Genomic DNA, 22,351 nt, shown 5'->3' with positions numbered 1-22,351 from the left:
ATATTCCCTCTACAATTTCTTTTCCATGATAAACACCTAAAACGTCATGGATCCGAAGTTACATGAAGCTAAAGTTGGCTTGATGCAACTGGAAAACACTATGACTTAGAATATTTTTCTAAGTGTTGAAAACAGCATGTATCTCTGACTTGTGGGCCATGTTTGACCATGTTCCACACATTTTCATGACTTGGCTATAAAACAACTTTTGTTCCTTGATAAATTTGCTACAACTTTTGTAAAGAGTGCACAGCCATGCAAAGTCTCTAAGTTGCACTTTTTAAACAGTCAAACAATGAGACTCTTATGGTCAATTCTAGTCAAACCTCCATTCAAGGGCAATTCTGTCATTTTGACCTACATGAACAATGTTCCAACAAGTAAACTAAATGTAGTTAAGGTGTATTAGACCATGATCAACCATTTTACAAAGTTGTTATACCACTTCTAATGATCACATGAAATAAAACAATTAAAACAAACAATTCAATCATATGTTGCAATGAAATGTTTCATATGTTTCATGGCTTGGTTGTTATTCTACACTTGTCATCTTTCTACCATGTTGCCATGTTTCCAAGTATAAGAATTTCATGTTGCATTCTCAAGTTGCACTACTATCATTCATAAGCACTCAAGTACGAAACACATACAATTTCAAATGTTGCATATGTATGTTTCAATGATAATGACATGATGATATAGATAATGCACATGCTTATGAATGAAATGCAATTAGTGGAAGCCAAACACCTAGGGTGTTACAATGAGAACTCCTCTCCCCCTCCCTATTTAAAGAGGAGGCGCTATAACTAAGGAAAGGCGAAAGGTTAGACGAAAAACCCTCTCCCTTCCCCTTTTTTAATACGCAATCAATGCTGATTGATGTCTGAGGGGACGCGCCAGAAGTGATGGGACGAACCCCGGTCTACGAGGCGTCCCTCTTTGGTCAAACTAAACACTGCCTGGGTATGGCCCGCCACTGACCCGCTCCGGACGCGGCGATTAAGGCACCCACATAGGCAGACAACTTTTTCGCCTCCCCATGCAGGACCACGGACGACCCGATGACGGGACCTTTCAGATCTCCTGGGTCAGCCGTTCGGCCCAGAAGACACGACGAACGAACGACCAAAGAAAGATAAGCCTCTCAGATTTCTCACTTTATGCGTTAAAATTCGTTCGCAAGATTCCGACCCCATCAAATAGCAGGGACACGAACATCACTCGGGGGCTGCCGAGGATGACTACCAGTCTAGACATCCTCTTCACCCGACCCCTCCGTACGCTTGAAACTAAGGGCGCGACATACAGGCACAAAGCTTTGAGTAAAACTAGACGAACTAGCAAACCCTACGCCCCGATAGCTACGGTGTTTCTGTTCACCAGAAAAGTCATACTCAATGCCCCTCGCGTCTCTAGTTTCGACGTCTACCTTCTCAAAGAAGGATCGGAGGGGTCCACCTACAGAGTCTCCCCCAAAGGAAGAGCTGTCAGGATGCCCAAGTTAATCAAATGGCTCGGATCGTCACCGAGACACGAAAACAAAGAATAGCAATTCTTACGCAGGTTATTCCAACCTCGTCACAAACGTCAGGGCCCAGACCCATCTGGTAGGAGCTTTTCCGCCACTCATACCACCAAGGTAATGTTATCGACCCCGCCTTTATTTTCAATTAAATCTTGCATTCAAAACATTACATATGCAGAACATTGCATCCCAACGATTCGTGTTGCACCACGAAACGGCTGTCGCCTCATTCGATATAGGCAACCACAGGCTGAGGTTCGAAGGTCGGCCCGCAAAGGGCTCGAGGCCGCCTCACGCCGAACAGAGCCAGGGAGAGATAACCGAGACGAGCCCCAGCGGCCCTGCCCGACCCTGCTCAGAAGCAAACCAGGACGTCTCGACCTTCTCTCGTTCGATTCTAACCTCGAGCCAAACCCACAGAATCTCCATCGAGGAGAGGCCATCGGGCCCCTGAGCTTATCGAACGACTCAGGCATCTGCCGGGAGGCGGGTTAAGAAGTTATGGAGTGCCACCAGAGGGCTCTGCCGACCCCATCAGCAAATGATGGACCCGGATTCCGCACGAACATACCCGTTAGCGAGCTCGTTGAGCACGGTACTCAAGCCGTCAAGGCAAGTATCGTTCACTCAGCCCCTCCGATTGCGAAAACCGAGGACGGGGTAACACGCAAATAACGGACGACCCCTATCAGGCCCCAACAAGGCTCGGGGGCTCGGGCCAAACAATGCAGGAACACAAGTTCGAAGGCCCCACCTTGCCGAGCCCATAGAGTCCCCACTTGGGATTTCTGTTGGAAGACAGGGCGGGGATTATTGCGATGACATCCATCGTCACCAAAACCACGATTCCAGTCTCCAGTAACACCCGACCCCAGCAGGTGCGGGGGTTGGACCTTACTCGGGGTCTGTAAAGGTACGGCTACCTCCTCAATCTCCTTGCATTATAATCAGCGGCATAATTCGGGGGAACATATTGGTAAGACCGTAAAAAATCAAATCGCAAAAAATCAAACAAAACGAAATTAAGACGCAAAAGCACGAAAGGCATCCAGACTCAAAAAGTACCGACACTTGTCCACATATTACAAATAAGCTGTTCTCAAAATTGTTCGATTAATTACTCCCGCGGAGGGAGAACCATTTCTTTCAGACTGTCTGCCAGGTTCTTCGCAAGGGGAGCAACCATCTTCTCCATTTCCTCCAGCTCTTCATCCTCGTAAGTGGACGGAAAGCCTTCGCTCATCACCTTCAGGTTTATTTCCTTCTCATAATGGGCGTGGGCGACGGTGAAGGCCTGGGTAATCCTGGCGTGAAAGGCACTCTCCTCAAGTTGGCCCACCCGAGCCGTGATACCTCCGACACGAGCCACGAGCGGGCTGGTCTCCACCGGCTCCGTCACATTCAGGGCGTTAAGGACCACCCCGACCGCAGCTTGTAGAAGATCGTGCTCATCGCTCTCAGCCTGAAGGGCCCTTCGTGTATAGGCAGCCTCTTTCTCCAGCTTGGTGGCGACGTTCTCAGCACTCAACCTTCCTTCCACCGCGTCACCAAGCTCCGCCCGGAGAGAGCGGACCACCTCGACGTCCTCGTCCACCTTCTGCTAGAGGGTTGTGGCCCTACTCTCGGCCTTCCGTCGGAGGTCCCGCTCCATCTCCAGCTCCTTCAGGATTTCACCGGCCTTCTCATTGGCCGTGGCATTCCTCTGCAGCAGCTCATCTCGCTCTTTTTGGAGCCTGGCAATCTCCTCTCCATCCAGCTTAGACCTCGCCGACAGGTCCTCGAACATCCCGTGCGCCTCCTCCGCATCCTGACGCACCTGGGCCTCCCGCTCCTGGATGATAGCAAGCTGGGCGGCCATGTTTGCTCGCAGCCGGGCCTCCTCGAAGAGGCGATCCTGCTCCGCCTTCTGCTCACGGAGGAATTGGGATTTTTTCCGGCTACGAGCAACAAGAATCTAAAGAGGAAGAAGACTGATATCAGAAATACGAGAACACAGAAACACACGAAGAAAGAAGAAAGTCTAGAAAATACCTGAGAGGTAGGGATAACGATCTCACGGAGGGCTCCTCTGGCCTGGTCCAGGGTGTTCAGCATGGTCGAGATCCCGATGTCAAGACCTTCTCGCTCCATACTCTCGGAATGATCATCGAGCGAGAAAAGAGCCGACGTCGGGTCCTGAGCAGCCATCCACTGGAGCGGCGGCTCCCCCCGCGCAGGGGAGCGGCTTCCTCCCGACAAAGGGGCTGGTGGCGGCTCCCTCCTGACCCTATGCGGCACCACCGCCGCACTCAAGGACCCTCTGGCTAGACCCTCCTCCGTCTGGACCGCTTCGGGTGCCACGGGCGGATCCACATGGGCGCCTGGCGGCGCGGATTGCACCACACCCTCGGGTGCCACCACGATCGCGCCCGGCTGATCCTGGCTTGGCGCAGTCACGATCACCTTCACCGGCGGTATGCGGTCCTCGGCCGGCTGTTCCATGCCCGCCACAGAAGAAACCGATCGCTCAGTAACCTCCGCGGGCGTGGGAGCCACCATGGACGCCGTCGGTTTGGCCAACGCGGCCCCAACGTCGGCACCACTCCTGCCCAAAACAGGGGTGACTCCAGGCGACGCCATCTGTCCCGCTTGAAGGGCGAGACTCTTCTTGGGCACCAGTCCTAGGGGGTGACCCGTCCGCAAGAACCTACATAAAGGTAATAACCGTTAAGTCAAAATAAAAATGAAAAAAGGATGAAAACAGAGGAATCAAGAGCTTACGTTGACGTCCTCAGCCGGCAGAAGCATTTTGGGGACGGATCCCCAGATCCCTACCCTGACTCGTCCGGACAGGACCGTTTCGTGCCTGCCCCCTGCTCTGGGGCAGGAGGGTTCATCTCGTCGGGTGCGGCGCCGGGGTCGCTCCCCTCCATCATCTCATCGGGCGTGGCACCGAAGCCGTCCCCCTCCATTATCTCGCGAGGCGCAGCACCGGAGCTGCTCCCCTCCATCACCTCGCAGGGCGCGGCATCAGAGCCAGGCACGTCTCCGGTACCACCCTCCTCCACGATCACCTCAGGGCCGGCGGCAGCAAGCCCAGCGTCCCTCGTCCACCGATCCTCGGCCGGCACACCGTGCGAAGCGGCGGACTCGCCGGCCTCCACTGACCTCATTGATTCACTTCCCTCTGCGTGAAAAGCGAAGGGCCCCTGCATGGGTGGGTGGCCACTCGTCAGCGTTTCCTCATCCTCCAGGACGCCCCAATCTATGTCGATGGCTACCTCGTCATCGTCATCATCATCATCATCATCATCCTCACTGCTCACGTCCTCTCCCCGATCCCGTGCCTCCTGCTTCAGTCGTTTCGCCTTCTTCATCTCCTCCTTTGCTTTCTTGTCCCGCTCGGCCACGAGTCGATTCGCCACCGCCACAACCTTGTCCTTCGGCAGTGGAGCCAGACTATCCTTGAAGACTAGCCCCCCCGGCTAGTCCCAACATCACAAAAGCAAGTATTAAAAAAGAGATTCAGGAGAAAGAAAAGAGTGCGGGAGAAGAAGGCTTACGAATTCAAAGAACCCAGGCTCCGGCCGCATTGGAGGATGCCCGGGCACCGGATACACGATGTCAAGGACCCTGCCGGCGGAATCCTTCGTCGGCTCCGTCGCCTCCTTGATACGCTGCGCCACTTCTGAATAAGGGAGCGCCTCGTCAACGAGCACTGTCCCCTCGAACGATATCCCGGGCATCATCCGATGCAGGGGAAGCACACGCGCCATCAGTGGTGCCACCCTCCTCGCGTGGTAGGCGCCGATAATCCCTGACCCCTTTACACCCCAACCCTTCAGGGCATGGAGGGCGGAGAGAAGGTCGGAGATATGTTTCTTGTCTTTAGACTGGACGCCCCAGCCCCACGACTCCGGAGCATCCACAATAAGATGTCCGGTGCACTTCGGTAGGGTGGCACTCACATCATCCCTAACATAAAACCACTGTGAATGCCATCCCTTGTTGGATGTAGCCAGACGCATGTACGGGTAACCCTTCGACCGGGTATGGTGCAGATGAATGCTGGCACACCCCATCAGCGCATTCACTTCTTTCCCCCCAATCTTCCTCTTCGACAGACTAATGCTAAAGAAATACCGCCACAGATCAAAATGGGGATCGATCCCCAGGAAACCCTCGCACAGGGCAACGAACGCCGCCATATGCTGAATCCCATTAGGAGTGAGATGCTGCAGCTCTACCTCATAGTAATCTAATAGCCCCCGAAGGAATCTATGCATGGGTACCCCGAATCCCCACTCATGAAAGATGGCAAAGGAGACGACATACCCTTCAGGCGGCACCGGCTCACCCTCGTCGCCGGGGAGTAACCACTCCTGGACGGCGAATAGTGGGCGGAGAAGGCCACGGCGGACGAGGCCCTCCAGACGCCGGGAAGTGATGCTTGATCTGCCCCACAACTCCATTGAAGCAGTAGGGGGGAAGGGCAGGCGTGAGCTTAACGACGGCTGGAACACGAACGCAGGCTGGTCGACGGTGGCGATGCGGGCGCGAGAGGCTGGGAAGATTGGCGGTGGATGTTTCGGAACGCAAAGGAAGGGGAGCGAAATACGGGACCCTAGGGGCAAACCCCGTGGTTTTATAGGGGGCGACGGACGCGAGAAGGGCAACCATCTGCCTCGATCTTCGGGCCTGCCACGTGTGCCACCACGTCACGTCGCGGGACACGCGCCCGCAGTCCCTATCCTCTCATCCCAAAAATCTCGGCGGACGGTTCGCCTTCCCCAAGCGAATCCGGACTCTCTACCCACCGGGGAAGCGCAAGCCACAAAGGCCTGTTCTTTTCTCTTTGGCCCACCTAGGGCCCAGCAACTCGCCGGCCGGCCCAACTAAGAAGGAATCCACGAACAATCCGCCACCAAGGGCAGAAGCACCAGTTAGGACGGCCCCAAATCAGTCCCCAGCGAACGGGACGCCACGACCCACTCGGAAAAACACCCAGTTGATGAAAAACTAAGTCCTTCAGCCTTACCCGCGAAGGAGCCGATACAACCCCCCGGGCGACTCTACTCGAGTCACCCGGGGGCTCGGGGGCTACACCCATCGGGTGCGCTCATGCGCACCCTCCGGCAAATTAGCTTCGACGAAATCAAAGACACCCTCCAGGCGGTTCTACCCGAATCACCTAGAGTCTCAAGGGCTACTGTTGGGGACCTAATACCAGGGTACCCCAGAAGGTGGAACCGATAACCACCGAACGTGAAAAACTTCTGGACGCATAAGGGCTCCATGTCATCCCTTGTTCGAGTGACATGAGTTCGGTTCCGCCTCGCCCGACACCTTTAGGACGGGCTCGGTCTCGCCCGAGGGCCGAGGGATAAACTCTGTCTCGCCCAACGCCTTGAGGGCGGGCTCGGTCTCGCCCGAGGGCTGAGGGATGAATTCCGTCTCGCCCGATCCTAGAGGGGCGGGGTCAGCCTCACCCGACGCCTTTGTGGGATAACCCTGCCTCGCCCCAAAAGCTCAAGGCTAATCTCCGTCTCGCCCGACGTCTATAGGGCGGGCTCGATCTCGCCCGAAGGCAAAGGGATGGATTCCGCCTCGCCCGATCCCGGAGGGATAGGGTTAGTCTCGCCCAAGAGATAGGGATTGGTCTCCGCCTCACCCGATGGCCCAGAACGAGCCTTGCCCTGATCGATATCTATCCCTCATAATGATGGGTACAGGACGAGACAAGACGTTCAGGTCAACCATGGCTCCAACGACCATACCCTGCGCCCTGGCAGGAAAAGGACTGCCAGGGAACGACAGGACTGATGCTTTAGACCCTTCCGGGCGCTGCAGAGCCCAAAAGGTATTACAGGTGCGTGCATCTCACCCTGTAGAGTTGTAGGCGCCGTCTTCAGCTCTGGGACACGGAACCCAACGAAGATATACGACAACCGCTACGCTCCAAGAACGGATTTGCTATCTCCATGAACGACGGATATTCCGTCACCACGCTGTGGACCCGAGGGAGCGGCGCCCTATTCCCGATCCCTCAGGTCCTCCCAGTCAGAAGGCCTTGGCCACGGCGCTACACCGGACCCCGACCCCGAATTCTCCCAACAAGGAATCATGGGAACCAGAAGGCGTGCGGAGCAAGGCTGGAGGGAGGCTCATAAGTCAAAATCACTGTACTACAGCCCATACCCTGCGGGCAGCATTCTGTGATTAATCTGACATCCTACAGAGACATCGACAACATGCTAAGCACTTATCTTCCTTCGCACTCATCAGAATAGAGGACCTGACCAGGTAAACGTGAGCCACATGACTAAGTAGAGTACACATCCTGGAGCCCTCACCCTTGTAAGGCCAGCCCCTTCATCTATAAAAGGGGATGCGCTTCCTCCATCAGGGAGGACGGGAGAAATAGGACCGAACAATAGAACGCACTGATAAAAACATTCAAGCAGCTACGAAGCTCTTGACCACTTTTTCAATCCTTCCATCAGAGACTTGGGACCAGTCCCTCTCTCGACAGTTTGTATCCCTTACTACAGACCGTTCACGGTGCTAATAACACAAGCAGCAACAAACTGGACGTAGGGACGTTCCGCCCGAACCAGTATAAATCTTGTGTCCTTTAGCGCACCATCCGAGCCTAACGCGCATTACTATAAATTTACTTGCCGGTGCTTGTACGAAACACCGACAGCCCGAGTATGGTGACCGCGTCCACTCGACCAACCAACCCAAGACATCTCGTGCACGAATTTTAAAACGTCTATAAAAACTAAACGATTGCTCTTGGACCTGAACCACCTTCACTATGCTCAAGAGGGCAGATCATGCTACCAACTCGAGCTAAAACATGACACCATCTCTTAACTCAATTTCACAAAATAAATTCCTAAACATGACATTGTCTTGCTGTCTATAAACCTAAAGATTTCTCTAAGTCTTGAGTTGAATTTGATTTCAAGTTACATTTCTAGGCTATTGGAAATATTAGCTAGCAATGTTATTTGTCTACATCAAGTTTTCCATTGTCACCTACAAAATTCATACTCCAAACTTTATTTAAGTGCCACATATATGCTCTATAGCATTTTCGTTCAATAAAAATTGGTTTTCAACCTTAGTTAATATACATGAATTATGGAATAGTTTCTCATTTAGTATTTTTATTGATCATCTTAAGTTACAAAATTTTCATCCGCATATTCCATCACATGCATTATCACATAAACATAATGATCATGATATGGTTTAGTAATTCGTTTTGGACGTAACACTAAGGGTGTTATAGACTATTTTTTTAGGACAGAAGGAGTATGTTATTCGCTCTTTTCTTGTTTTTAGAAAATAGAAACGAAATCTTATCGGTCTATATCCTTGGAAAAGCGACTGATTTTTTTTTCTTCTGAATCCTATGCTTTTTCTATAAAACTAAACTAATTCTTACAAAGTTTGTGAACGAGCTGATAGCTCGATTAGTAGCTCCCGGTAGTGAGAAGGTCTAGATCTGGGGTTTTCTTGACCTGTAACCCAAGTTATGTACTGGTGACGTTGCTTTCTTAAAAGAAGAGGTAATTCTTTTTTTAAAAATGGGACCCTAACTTTTTAAAACAAATTAGAAGGGTTTTTATACTAGCTAAAAACGAAACACAAAATAGAAATGACATTTATTTTCTTTTCAAGAAAATACGTTTGTGTGTGTAAGTATATATCTTACTGGTAAAAAGCTAAATTATGCCTACTAGCTTTGAGGTCCGTCCTTGAGGACATTCTCGCTAGCTTCTGTGGTAGCAAGAACAAAATTAAAAATCGAGGGTTTTAGAAGGGTTTGGTAGGTTCGTTCCCTCGCCTTTCTCCCTTTCTTCCTCTCCAATCCAAACCAAAACACCGCAGAAAAATAAAAAGGCCAAAACAATCCGCGACTTGGAGAACCCTAGAATCAAGCGCGGAACCGCCCTCATCCACCATGCTGCGTGCGGCGGCGGCTGCCGCCGCCATCTTCCCGGCGCGGTTCGCCGCCGCGCCGGCTGTGGCGGCGGCGGAGGAGCTCAGGTCTCCGCTGCTCAGGGTCATTGGGACGCTGAGGGGCGGCCGCGGCTCGGTGCTGCTGGGGAGGAGGGCACGTTTCTGCTCCAACTCCTCCGCGAGCGACTCCGAGGCGGCGGCGGCGGAGGCGAAGGCCGAGGATGCGACCGCTGCGGAGGGGGAGGCGGACAGCAAGGCGTCTTCCGCCATCGTTCCGACCAGCACCAATATCGACGACTGCCTCTCGGTATGTTCGTCTGGATCAGAGTCACTTGCTTTGTTGCTTGCCTCAGCCATTCGTTTTTTCCCCTTTTTTAAGAGACTCAGCCACGCGCTTGGAAATGTGTTGGAAATATGCTATGAGTAGTAGGTTAGTACCAGATTCTGTATTGTGGGTTGAGTCCCGGATTAGCTCAGACACAAATGAACCATTAAATCAGGCGTCAGTAGCGTGCTGGATTCAACACCTTAAAGGTCCGTGCCTCAATATGAGCATGGAGGAACTTTGAATTACAAGTTTATGCTAAAATCTGCAATACAGCATGAATGGATATATATACCAGATTTCCTTTGTTCTGAAGGAAATAGGCTAATTCTTTGCTCCATGTATTTTCTAGTTTGATAGAGCTGTGCGGAGAGATCATTAGAGACAACTAGTACTGAGGGCTCTTATTGAGTCGGCCGATGTGGCAGAGGGGATCGGGAAGGTTTTGCTTGCACAATTACGTGCAAACAGTATTAATGAGGTATGATGCAAATTGCATAGAAATGCCTCCAATTTAATGCAAACTAAAATGCCTCCAATCTGGTAGGAAAATGCCTCCAATCTGCTAGGAAAAACATACATCTGTTGTGAAATAAACTGCATGCATTTTATTAGGACCCAAGTGTTTATTTTGGGACTGTGATCATATTTTTTTGGTATATATCAGGGGACTATAATTCATTTTTTTCATCTTTAGTGGCTGAAGCTATGTTAGTGCCATCATTATAGGAAAAACGGGTTTGGTAGGGTCATTCTTCCAAAGGTTTATGCTGCGTTGCTTTCCCTTTATAACTCTTCTATTCCAGAAACCACTGTCGTTGTCTCTGCTGAATTCATGACTTCATATTAGCTCGATGTTGAACTTCAAAGTGACAGTACAAGAATCTGTTAAGTTTACTGCTGATGTGTGTGTTTATATCTTAGTGATGTACTGATGTGATACTGCCAGCCATAACCATTTGTCCTTGTCATGGCCATTGGTCACTCGTTCAAATAGGTTATAGCGTTACCTCTTCCACATCGGCCACTCTTTCCTGGATTTTACATGCCAATCTATGTAAAGGTATGTTGCTCTATTTGGAGTTTCTGAAATGAATTTCACATCTTTTAACGCACAACTTCATCATTTCCCTTCAAAATGATGTGCTATTTTTCGTCTTGTTTGAAAATCCCTCAGGACCAAAAGCTGTTGCAAGTCCTAATAGAAAATCGCAAAAGATCAGCTCCGTATGCTGGTGCCTTTCTTGTGAAAGATGAAGAAGGTACTGACCCTAACATTGTGACTGGTTCAGATTCAGAGAAAAGCATTGATGATCTCAAAGGAAAAGACTTGCTGAAGCGTCTTCATGAAGTCGGGACGCTTGTTCAGGTAATTTGACCATTTTCAAATTACTCCCTTCAAAGGTTCTGTTTGCCTAGTCTTTCAAAATGTGCTCTGTAATTAATTTTAGTTATTTCTGTAGATTACAAGCATTCAAGGGGATCAGGTAGTTCTACTTGGTCACCGACGTTTACGGATAACTGAGATGGTGAGATACTTCAGATTGCATGCCATTCAATTGCTGTTTGTACAAGTTGATTTGTTTAATTGTTTCACCAAGATGCCAAAAATTGCAGGTCGAAGAGGATCCACTCACAGTTAAAGTTGACCATCTAAAGGTAGTTATGTTCATGTGTGCTCATAGTTCTATATTTCATACTTTTTTGTGCCATTTGTGGTGAATTACTAGTACTTTGTTTGAACATGATTTCATGATGAATCCAGTGTAGGATTTCTATGTTTTCTTTGCAATGTCTTATTTAAGTTGGCCTTTTCAGGAAAATCCCTACAACAAGGATGATGATGTTATGAAAGCTACCTCATTCGAAGTTATATCAACTTTAAGGGAAGTTTTAAGGACAAGTTCCCTTTGGAAGGATCATGTGCAAACCTACCAACAGGTCTGACTTTTTAACCTTTTTTCATTTTTACACATCTATTTTTTAATCATTTGCTTGAAGCTTGGAATTGTTTCAGCATGGCTTAACTTCCCAAACTTGCTGCACTCGGTGTTTTGTTTTTTGTACACTGTAGAATGGTCTAATATTAGGCAACGTGTGCATAATATAACATTGCTGTTAGTTCCTGGCCTCCTGGTAATGGATCATAGACAGGGTGCTAAAACTACCAGACTGGACGCTGGAATCTGACTATTAGAGGTATACCCTTTGTTGCCTGACTGTTCCATATAGCCTACCAATATTGCAAAATTGCCAGTAAAACAAAGCTAGCAACCAGTGTCCATGTAGAGTTTCGACATAAATCCCCTATCATACAAGATACGGCCAATATGTTTGTTTACTTGCCTTGATAGGCATTTCTATTTTTTTTGGATGCCATTGGATTTCGTCTTAGCAACTGTGAATTTTGAAACTGATTTCCTCTGTTTCAGCACATTGGTGACTTTAACTACCAACGGTTAGCAGACTTCGGTGCTGCTATCTCTGGTGCCAACAAGTTGCATTGCCAGGAGGTGCTTGAGGAATTAGATGTAAGAAACTTTGCTTAAACTCCTCTCTTTTCAATTGTTTTCTTGTTGTGTACTTTGCCCACTTCAAAGTCTATACTGCAACACAGTCGAGCAGGATTACCAATTTAATGTTTTCATAAAATTCAGTCGAAGACCTATTATGCATCCGTAGCCAGTAATACCTATTGATTCCTGGATTCTTAGGTTCTTTTTCCAAACTGACCAAAAGAGCCCGATAAGTGCTGCACAAAATTTATTTTGGAGTACGCAGTCACGTTCTGTTCTGACTGCATTCTAGATTTCGTATGTAAACACAATTTTTTTTGTTCTCTGCCTCCGTCCATCATTTTGTTTCTGGAACAGGTATACAGGCGTTTGAAGTTGACTCTTGAGTTAATAAAAAAGGAGATGGAGATTAGTAAGCTACAGGTAATTCATTTTCTTATCCTCGGTCCTGCGAACGGACCTCTAGCTGAGTTGGTTAGGTGGCTCTTGTAACACTCCTCAGGTTCTGGGTTCGACTCCCCGTGAGAGCGAATTTCAGGCTGGGGTTAAAAAATCCCCTCGCCTTGTCCCACACCAAAGCACAGTTCTAAGGGCTGGCCCCGGTTGTGGTCATGGGCTATGGTGCCACTGTGTATGGGTGGGTCATGGGTTCGGGGTTTTTTTCGACCTGTGAGAAGGTCGTCTTCTTTAATGCAATGCCCGGGGACTGTCTTACCCCCGCAGGTCGAGTTTTCTTATCGTCCGGTCTTAGCCATCATGTTTTGTCTAATCTTCTTGATGTTTAATGTGCTTCTGTTTCAGCAAGCCATAGCAAAAGCAATTGAAGAAAAGATTAGTGGAGATCAGCGCCGTTATTTATTGAATGAGCAACTTAAGGCAATCAAGAAGGTACTTCATTATTTCTGCTGCTCCTACAGGCTACCTATGTTCCTTACATTGCGATAGTCAAATTACTATACTGTTGTAGAGTCTGTCCATGCTGTTGTCTGTAATGAAAAGCCAGATGCCAATAATAATCCCCGACTCTGTCTATGTCATGTATCCAGGAGCTGGGTTTGGAGACTGATGACAAAACGGCATTGTCTGGTTTGTTCTTGAACTATGATACTTAATGAGCTTTGTATATGCTTTTATCATATAGCTGTGCAGTTATCATAGTCGATTTCAAGTTGACTTATTGTTTATGTGTTGCAGCAAAATTTAAGGAACGCATAGAATTAAAGAAGGACAAATGTCCTCCTCATGTTTTACAAGTCATTGAAGAAGAGCTTACCAAGCTTCAGCTTTTAGAAGCCAGCTCTAGTGAGTTCAGTGTAACTCGTAATTATTTGGACTGGCTGACAGTATTGCCATGGGGAAATTATAGGTTTGTATTTATCAACCTTTCCCTGAAGAGAAATCTGCCATATGTTTGTGCCTCATTAGTGTTTATCCTTCTGTTGCAGTGATGAAAACTTCGATGTCCACCATGCTCAGAAAATTCTCGATGAAGACCACTATGGTTTGAGTGACGTGAAAGAGAGAATACTGGAATTCATAGCAGTTGGGAAGTTAAGAGGGACTTCACAAGGTTTGATTCATACTCGACTGATTTATCTGTTGTATTGAGCTTGTAGAGTGTTGTACTGTTCAATTTGCATTAATGCATCCTCAACTGTCATCCATGGTTAGAAAAAATGGCGTCGAGTTTTGACAATCCTGTCTCAGTCATCATAACTTTCATGTACTTAATGTATCCTTCCTAGGCACTACTTGACCTTCCAAACTAATATCTTCCTCCATTACCTAGGAAGATATTAGTTTGGAAGGTCAAGTAGTGCCTAGGAAGGATACATTTCGATATTTAGGATCAATGCTACAGAGAGACGGGGATATTGATGAAGATGTTAGCCATAGAATCAAAGCAGGGTGGATGAAGTGGCGCCAAGCATCTGGTGTCCTATGTGACAAAAGGGTACCACAGAAGCTAAAAGGCAAATTTTATAGGACGGCGATTAGACCTGCTATGTTGTATGGTGTAGAATGTTGGCCTACAAAAAGACGACATGTTCAACAGATAAGTATCGTGGAAATGCGTATGTTGCGTTGGATTTGCGGTCATACAAGAAGGGATCGAGCTCGGAACGATGATATACGTGATAGATTAGGGATAGCACCAATTGAAGAAAAGCTTGTCCAACACCGGTTGAGATGGTTTGGACATGTCCAACGGAGACCTCCAGAGGCACCGGTGCGTAGTGGAATCCTAAGCCAGGATAGTAACGTGAAGAGAGGCAGAGGAAGACCAAAGTTGACTTGGGTAGAGGCAATAAAAGGAGACTTGAAAGGATGGAATATATCCAAAGAATTAGCCTTAGATAGGAGTGCTTGGAAAACAGCTATTCACGTGCCTGAGCCTTGATTGCTTCTGCTGGGTTTCAACTCTAGCCTACCCCAACTTGTTTGGGACTTAAAGGCTTTGTTGTTGTTGTTGTTGAGATAGATTGGTTGGATAGGGAGAGAGAGCAGCTCACATGAACAGTAACGTGAACATTAAGACGCTGACTTGTCAAGAAACTATCGTGTCTCTATTTATAGAGGAGACTCGACTTGGCACTCGAGACACCCTATGTAAACATGATCCTTTACTTCCTAACTTTATCAAGATATTTGCCTAAGAAATAGATTTATTACCTCCAAACCTATTGACTCTGGAAGGTCACACCTCCACCTGCGTGCAGCCTGGCTAGGGCGGCCGGCGGCGGTGCCCCCTGGCCACATGGGCTATGGCTGGTCTAGGATGGACCATGTTACGGTCCAGCTGGTCCATGGCCATCTGGTCCGTAACAATAACCTACAGTGCTCACTAAATTTCTTGATTCCTCAATGTCCATCTGTAGTTATTCTACCAATAACTCTGTCCATCTTTTACAACAGGCAAGATCATATGTCTTTCTGGGCCACCAGGAGTTGGAAAAACCAGTATTGGTCGTTCAATTGCACGTGCACTGAACCGCCAGTTCTACAGGTTTTCTGTTGGAGGTTTGGCTGATGTGGCTGAAATCAAGGTACAAAACAGATGTTGCTGATGTCATGTACAGTTGCATGTGGTTCTATAAGTAACTTTTCAACAATCTCAGGGCCATCGACGCACGTATGTTGGTGCAATGCCAGGGAAGATGGTGCAGTGTCTTAAATCAGTTGGGACAGCAAATCCTCTAGTATTGATAGATGAGATTGACAAGGTGCTCAAACAACTGGTTATGGTCCATTTGGTCTTATTTTGCTTGAGATGCTAAATGGCTAATAATAGCCTGCATTATATACTTGCATAATGGCCTGTGATGCACTTTGAGTCTTTGACACAGAATGGACTTTCAACAGTTACTTTCTTCAATGTGACAACTTGTGTGCATGCTTTATTAACGCTAACTTTTACTTGTCTGTCTTGCAGCTTGGGAAGGGGCATTCTGGCGATCCAGCTAGTGCATTGTTGGAACTCCTCGATCCTGAGCAGAATGTTAATTTCTTAGATCACTACCTTGATGTTCCTATTGACCTATCCAAGGTTAGTCCTTGCTCCCTCAGGAGTTGCCTGTTTGACTGTCTACGTGTGGTTGGCTTCACAATTTAACCTTTTTTGCCATGTTTATTCTTTTAAATATAGACAACAAGCTTATTCTTAACAGATTGCTAGTTGTCATCATCATCTCATTGTCTTGCATTCTCACGCATCTTGCTGTTATCATTAGGTACGAGCATTGCTGATTATCGTGCTATCATATCATTCACATGCAATGCTGCTAAGTGCTAGTGTACTACTGTAAGTTGTGATTAGTAGGTTGCACCAAAGCAACATCCTTAGTATTATGTTTTGTTCTATACGATGAGATCCGTAGCAGTAGGATGGTCTTCGGTACACTTCAAGAGTTCAAGTGCATAACTTCCACACAATCCTCTGCCTCGCCAACCTTTTTTTATTCCTGTTGTTTCGAGTGTCTTCAGTCGTGTTTAACTATTTATTTCATGCTATCTGTTTGTAATATTCTTGTCATCTTCTAAAACCTTGTTTATGAAAATTAGGTTCTGTTCGTTTGCACAGCAAACGTAATAGAGATGATACCAAATCCGTTACTGGATAGAATGGAGATTATTGCTATAGCTGGGTATATAACTGATGAAAAGATGCATATTGCTCGGGACTATCTAGAGAAGAATACAAGACAGGCTTGTGGCATAAAGCCTCAACAGGTATCTTGGACACTTCTCTTATAATCTTCCTTTCATTCAATATTATGTGCATGAGAATAAATTATTAAGTATAGAACATTTGTTTTTAAAGCAACCTTGGAATTTCCATAATAAAAAAACAAACAACACAAAGAAAGGGGAAAATTGTTGTAAACTCTATGCTTTTATAATTTCTGTATGCGTAAACCACCTAATCTATACTGACACAGTTTCAGTAGCATGTGAAGTGTCCCAATAGGCCAATACACTTGCTTCTTATTTCTGATTCCACGTTATTATCAATTTTGGACTTAACTGTTCAGCTATCCACATCTACAGGTTGAAGTTACAGATGCTGCTCTTCTTGCTCTCATTGAAAATTACTGCCGAGAAGCTGGAGTGAGGAACCTTCAAAAGCAGATTGAGAAAATTTACCGTAAGGTGTGTAAAATAATTTCTGCATACTGATCTGACCCCTCAGAGAAGGGAAAAAATGTTGGCTGATTGTTGATAATGGTTAAGCAACCTCAAGGCATTGGTATGGTATGAAAGGTTGCTTTTCGTTTTAGAGTCAATGCTTCCATTAATATCTTCTGCTCGCCAATATGATCATGCCATACATCCTTTGCTGGCCGATATGATCATATACTTCTGAAATTCCTTACAAACTTTTTACCTCCGCAGATAGCTCTGCAGCTTGTTCGCCAAGGGGTATCGAATGAGCCAGACCAGGAGTCTCTCAGTGTCACTGTAAGTGAGGAATCTAGTAGTGGTGATAGCACCACAGCAAAAGATGAGATTTTGAAGGATCCTGCTGTAGAAGATGCTTCAGTCGCCAATAATGTTACAAATCCTGCCTCTGAGGAAGCTAATGAAGTAAATTTGACAACTGAAGCACCAAAAGAAGACAGCACATCTAAGGTATAGTGTGTCATTCGTTGGTTTTATTATTTTTTTCAAACAAAGTATTCACACTTAATTTTGTACTGCCCCTTGCCTGTTAATGTGCAAAATGGTCCTCTACATTGTATCTGTTCTGCTGATTGACACACTGCTTATCCTTGTGTATGGCAGCCGGGTGTTGTTGGTTGGTCAAATATAATTTTGTAGATACTGGGCATCAATGTTCCCTGTCTGTGTCCATTGTGTTGGCCTGAAAACCACTTATGCGATTGCTAGCTCACTCAACAAATGTGCAATATAGACTCAGGAGAGTGGGAAACAAATCAAACAATATTATATTATGATGTTAGTTACTGATTCCTGTATTCTGTAGGGCAACAAGGACACAGATGGAGCAGCAGAAGATGCAGCAGACAAGGCAATTGAAAAGGTTGTGGTTGATTCATCAAACCTTGGCGATTTTGTTGGGAAACCTGTGTTCCAGGCTGAGCGTATATATGAGCAGACGCCTGTTGGAGTGGTCATGGGTTTAGCTTGGACTGCTATGGGTGGTTCTACTTTGTACATCGAAACAACAAAAGTGGAGGAAGGGGAAGGGAAAGGTGCACTTGTGTTGACGGGACAGCTTGGAGATGTCATGAAAGAGAGTGCTCAGATAGCGCACACAGTTGGCAGAGCTGTATTACTGGAGAAAGAGCCAGATAATCAGTTCTTTGCAAACTGGAAGCTGCACTTGCATGTTCCTGCAGGGTCCACCCCTAAGGATGGCCCTAGTGCTGGATGCACCATGATAACATCTATGCTGTCCTTAGCTATGGGAAAGCCTGTCAAGAAGGACCTTGCAATGACGGGTGAAGTAACATTAACTGGAAGAATCCTACCAATCGGCGGGGTATGTTTTCTTTGTTCCCTACTCAAGCTTGGTTTTACATTTTAAATTTATTTGTTTTTAGACAAGACCAGCCAGCCAATGACTTCTGCATGTGAAACGAGGAAATGTCACTTGACTGAAAAATATGAAGTGGTTTCCTTGTTTCATCTTCGAGCCTCCTGTAATAATGATAGGCTTAGTTTTCAGATGCTAGGTGACATCCAAGCAGATGACAGTGCCTTAATGAGTTAATGTTAACACCCATTTGCTTCAGCATGCCATGGTGATATCAATATGGTTTCATGCATCGGATCACTGGACACTCACTCTTGTTTCTTCTCTATATATCAGGTAAAAGAGAAAACGATTGCGGCAAGGAGAAGTGCGATAAAGACACTCATATTTCCAGCAGCGAATAAAAGGGACTTTGACGAGCTTGCTTCTAATGTGAAGGAAGGCCTCGAAGTTCATTTTGTTGACACATACGGTGAAATATATGATTTAGCTTTCCAGAGTGACGCCGGGACAGAAACAAGCTGAGATGATTTAGCTTTACAGGATTGAGATTTTTTTTCTTTCCAGACCTGGTTACAGGCCAAATACCAAGCAGAGGCAGGCAGACCATTGTAACCGAGATGAGTGGAGTTAATTGACAGTCACGAGAAAAAGAAATCTTTTTTGCTCCCCAGATAACACCATTGAATTTTGAAGAGATTTTTGGCTAAGGTTGTACTAGTGTGCTAGCTCAGCTAGGTTGTATTAGCCTATATATAGGAATAAGAAAATAGAGCTATGTCGTACCACACTTTTTGTTATCCGAAAGCAGCATTGATGCACCATCGGTTATTTATTTATTAGAGTGGTCTCCAAAAGCGGCAGGGATGCACCATTTGTTACTCGTTAAATTTATTTTGGTAGGTGTTAGCCATTCTTCTGGTATTGTGCAAACAGTTGGGCAGTACGTAGGGTACTAGTGTTTTTTTTTTTTAACTCGTTCTGTACATATACGTGAGCGTGAACAGTGTCTTGCGCGTGCGGGGTGCGGCTGTGCAGCATGGTCAGCAGGAGCGAGATCGTCTAACTTCACACGAACCGACTGCAGGTATGCCAAAGTGGCATGGGCTGCACAAATGGCAAGGCCCATCGTAGCCCACACAAGGTCCTGCCGATGCCGAGAGCTTCGTGGATAGGTAAAATCGCCTCCACCGTCTTCCGTAGTTCCACCGGAGGGCCGCATCGACTGCTGCGCCGTCGCCGTCCTCGCCCAGCGGCCATCCTTGCCGTGCGCCGCGTAGTCGCCGTCGCCGTCGCCCGTTCGCCTCCGGTCTCTGATCCGCCGCCGCTGTGAATCCTCCCTCTCCTCGTTGTCTCCGATTTCGATCCGCGCCCGGTTACCGTAGGTAAAAGTCCGACTCCTCCCCTCTTCTCATCGTATCCCAAATTCCCAATCCATCATGTTTGTTGATGTATGTAAACGTGCTGCGGGCACATGCCATCCATAAAATTCACAAGATTATTGCCGGGCCGGGATCAGGAGGTGGGGCGACGCGATGTCCAGTAAGCGGCGAGCCGTAGGCCAGGACGACGATCCGAGGCCAAGTCTGCGCCACTGCCGCCGCCATCGACACGCCGCCGGCCGCCGTAAGCACCTGTACCTGGTGCTGGATGACTGGAACAATGGATTCAGTATCCACAAGATTGATCCCGACGGTTTGGATGACGAATCACCTGCCGGTGCCGGGCAGGGGCAGCAGCACCTCCCGGAGCCCCCAGTGCTGCGGCTAGAGTCACCGATCGGCTCCGTACCCCATGACCGTGTGTCCTTCTCCGCGCTAGGCACCAAGATGTTGGTTTTCATGAACCACCGCTGCGCCCTCGTGTATGACACCGAGACGGCGGTGGTGTCCATCGGCCCCCACGCCCCTGCTCGGATGCTGTGCGGCTCCGGCGTCACCGTGCCTGCCGGCGGCATGCTCTACGCACTGTCGCATCGCTTCTTCGACAAGGAGGATCCGAGCTCGTTCCATGTGATGCAGCAGGAGGGCGGCGGCTGGTCCTGGAAGACCCTGCCGGAACCACCACCGTCGTTCACCAGCCGTCAGATTGTCGTCTCCCACGCGCTGCACCCTGACGGATGCACCATCTTCATGACCATGGCTGACGGGGGCACTCCAGGCGAACCATTGGGCACCTACTCCTTCAACACCAAGCGTTCGGAGTGGAGGAGCCATGGGGATTGGGCTCTGCCTTTCTTTGGCCAGGGCTACTTCGACAGCGAGCTGGACGCATGGGTCGGCCTTCACCGGGAGGGCTACGTCTGTTCCTGCCAAGTCGCCTCCCGTTCCCGTAGCAGCACCAGCGAATCATCTATGATCCTAATGACCAAGGAGAAGCTAGCCTACGACTACGAGGACTGGGACGACAGGCGCGGTAGCGCCTCTCTCACCTACATGAACATGATGGGGGGCACAAGCAAGTTTTGCACTGTACAGACCATGATGCCAGATGGAGTCGACGACGAGGACCGGGACTACTGCTCGGCTCGCCAGCTCCGTTTCACCATGTTTGGCCTCAAGTATGATCGCAGTGGTGAGCTACGCATCACGAATCGACGCTCCACGCGCTCCTTCCTATTGTCTAGGCATAGATATAACTTATTTGTTCCATTTGCATTATGGATTTAGTAGTAGCTGCTGCTTGCATTGCATTGCATTGGTCTGTATTTGGTTGGAGCATGTATTCTGCATAGTACGATTGAGGGTAGCAGCTGGTGTTCTTGATTGATAATTATTATTATATTATATATATATATATATTGAATTCGATCTTGTCCTATCTTTAAGCTGGTTGATTGTGCAGACGTGCCATTGGATGGGCTTAGATGGTTAGAACGTACTCTCTCCCACCAAAAATAAGTGAGGCTATGGTATCTGTGACTAGATTTACCAACATTTACTTCTTCAAATAAATATATTATAAAAATAGATTCAATGATATATCAAATGATACTTTATGTATATTGCTCATCCTAACACAAATATATTTTCTAGGTACACACAAATTCTAATTGTAAGGGACCGTGACATCTAAGAGGGGGAAGGGGGTGAATTAGGTAACTTAAAACTCTAAATCTAAACTATGGCCTCTTTTTCTATTCTTAACAAAACCTATGCAAAAGATAAACTATCTAAATGTGCAACTACGATTTTGCTAGTGTGTTGCTATCTAAATATGCAACTACGTCATGGCGCAGCTTACCTGGGGAGAGCCGCTCTCCTTGGAATACCTCATCCGGAGCGCCCCGATAGTGCTCCCGTTCGGTCTCCGCAACGCCGCAGAGACCATTGGCCACCTCGTGGCACAACACATGATTACATGCCCCGTGAACGACGAGTTCGTGGGGGTGATCGAACACGTCGTAGAGTCTTTCCATGACCTCCTCGCAGAGGAGCCGGAGTCGCCCTCTGGCTCTGGCTCCAGCAGGGGGAGCCATCACCCCTCTCGTGAATGCTTCATGGCAGGTACCCCCGAGGGACACATCGAAAGCATCCACGAGGAGAAGGCTACCCCGACGAACGACCTCAACGATGAGGTCGAGGGGGATGAAGGAGCCCCACCCCGCCTGCGGGTGGAGCAGCTGAAGGCCCGACACCTATAGCTTGAGGAAGCGTGACTCTAGCTTGAGCAAGAACGCACGAAGCTCGATCGTGAGATTGAGCGCCACGGAGACGGAGGGCGCGCACGCGCCATGGCCCGTGACATGAACCGAAGGATCATCGAGGACGATCAAGCGCTCCCGCACTTCGCCTGGGCAAACCAGAACATCACTGCTGTGGTAGCCTTGCTCAGGGGGCTTCCGGGGCCTGCGACGCCCAAGGATCGATGGGCCCACCGTGAGATTCGCACGCTGCTTGAGCGTGTGGCTGTGCAACAGGCCAAGAGCTCGCTATCTCGGCGACGCGAGCTCGACGCCAGCCAGCGCACGTCCTCAGTGCGACCCGACAAGGACGCATCAGTCCACCAGGCGCCGCACAGCAGTAGGC

General features: G+C 48.0%; 2 protein-coding genes across 3 annotated transcripts; both read left to right on the top strand.

Annotated features, from left to right (window-relative positions):
• Positions 1 to 9,322: 9,322 nt before the first annotated feature.
• LOC136547565 (lon protease homolog, mitochondrial) lies at positions 9,323 to 19,162 on the top strand. Its single transcript, XM_066539515.1, has 20 exons — positions 9,323 to 9,791; positions 10,807 to 10,872; positions 10,987 to 11,178; positions 11,273 to 11,338; positions 11,427 to 11,468; positions 11,628 to 11,750; positions 12,242 to 12,340; positions 12,683 to 12,748; positions 13,127 to 13,213; positions 13,372 to 13,411; positions 13,520 to 13,691; positions 13,771 to 13,895; positions 15,242 to 15,372; positions 15,445 to 15,549; positions 15,759 to 15,872; positions 16,388 to 16,555; positions 16,874 to 16,975; positions 17,219 to 17,455; positions 17,811 to 18,329; positions 18,660 to 19,162. The coding sequence occupies exons 1-20, from the start codon at positions 9,486 to 9,488 to the stop codon at positions 18,846 to 18,848; spliced, it is 2,949 nt and encodes a 982-aa protein (XP_066395612.1). The 5' UTR covers positions 9,323 to 9,485; the 3' UTR covers positions 18,849 to 19,162.
• A 214-nt stretch (positions 19,163 to 19,376) lies between these two features.
• Positions 19,377 to 21,128, top strand: LOC136547564 (uncharacterized). Of its 2 annotated transcripts, none has more exons than XM_066539514.1 (2): positions 19,377 to 19,708; positions 19,843 to 21,128. In XM_066539514.1, exon 2 carries the CDS (start codon positions 19,859 to 19,861, stop codon positions 20,990 to 20,992), a length of 1,134 nt encoding a protein of 377 aa, XP_066395611.1. In that variant the 5' UTR covers positions 19,377 to 19,708; positions 19,843 to 19,858; the 3' UTR covers positions 20,993 to 21,128. The 2 variants fall into 2 exon arrangements, with proteins under 2 accessions (XP_066395611.1, XP_066395610.1); XM_066539513.1 differs by having other exon boundaries at positions 19,821 to 21,128.
• Positions 21,129 to 22,351: the final 1,223 nt, after the last annotated feature.

Source organism: Miscanthus floridulus, chromosome 3 (genome assembly GCF_019320115.1).
Source record: "Miscanthus floridulus cultivar M001 chromosome 3, ASM1932011v1, whole genome shotgun sequence".
Lineage (NCBI taxonomy): Eukaryota > Viridiplantae > Streptophyta > Magnoliopsida > Poales > Poaceae > Miscanthus > Miscanthus floridulus.
This window is presented reverse-complemented; position numbering and strand designations above follow the sequence as displayed.

Bases quoted from the DNA above. Each gene is read 5' to 3' on its own strand.
- LOC136547565 (XM_066539515.1), top strand. From the start codon at position 9,486: ATGCTGCGTGCGGCGGCGGCTGCCGCCGCCATCTTCCCGGCGCGGTTC. The intron at 13,412-13,519 runs GTTTGTTCTTGA...TATGTGTTGCAG, and splicing joins TGACAAAACGGCATTGTCTG to CAAAATTTAAGGAACGCATA. The intron at 16,976-17,218 runs GTGTGTAAAATA...TTACCTCCGCAG, and splicing joins TTGAGAAAATTTACCGTAAG to ATAGCTCTGCAGCTTGTTCG.
- LOC136547564 (XM_066539514.1), top strand. From the start codon at position 19,859: ATGTCCAGTAAGCGGCGAGCCGTAGGCCAGGACGACGATCCGAGGCCA.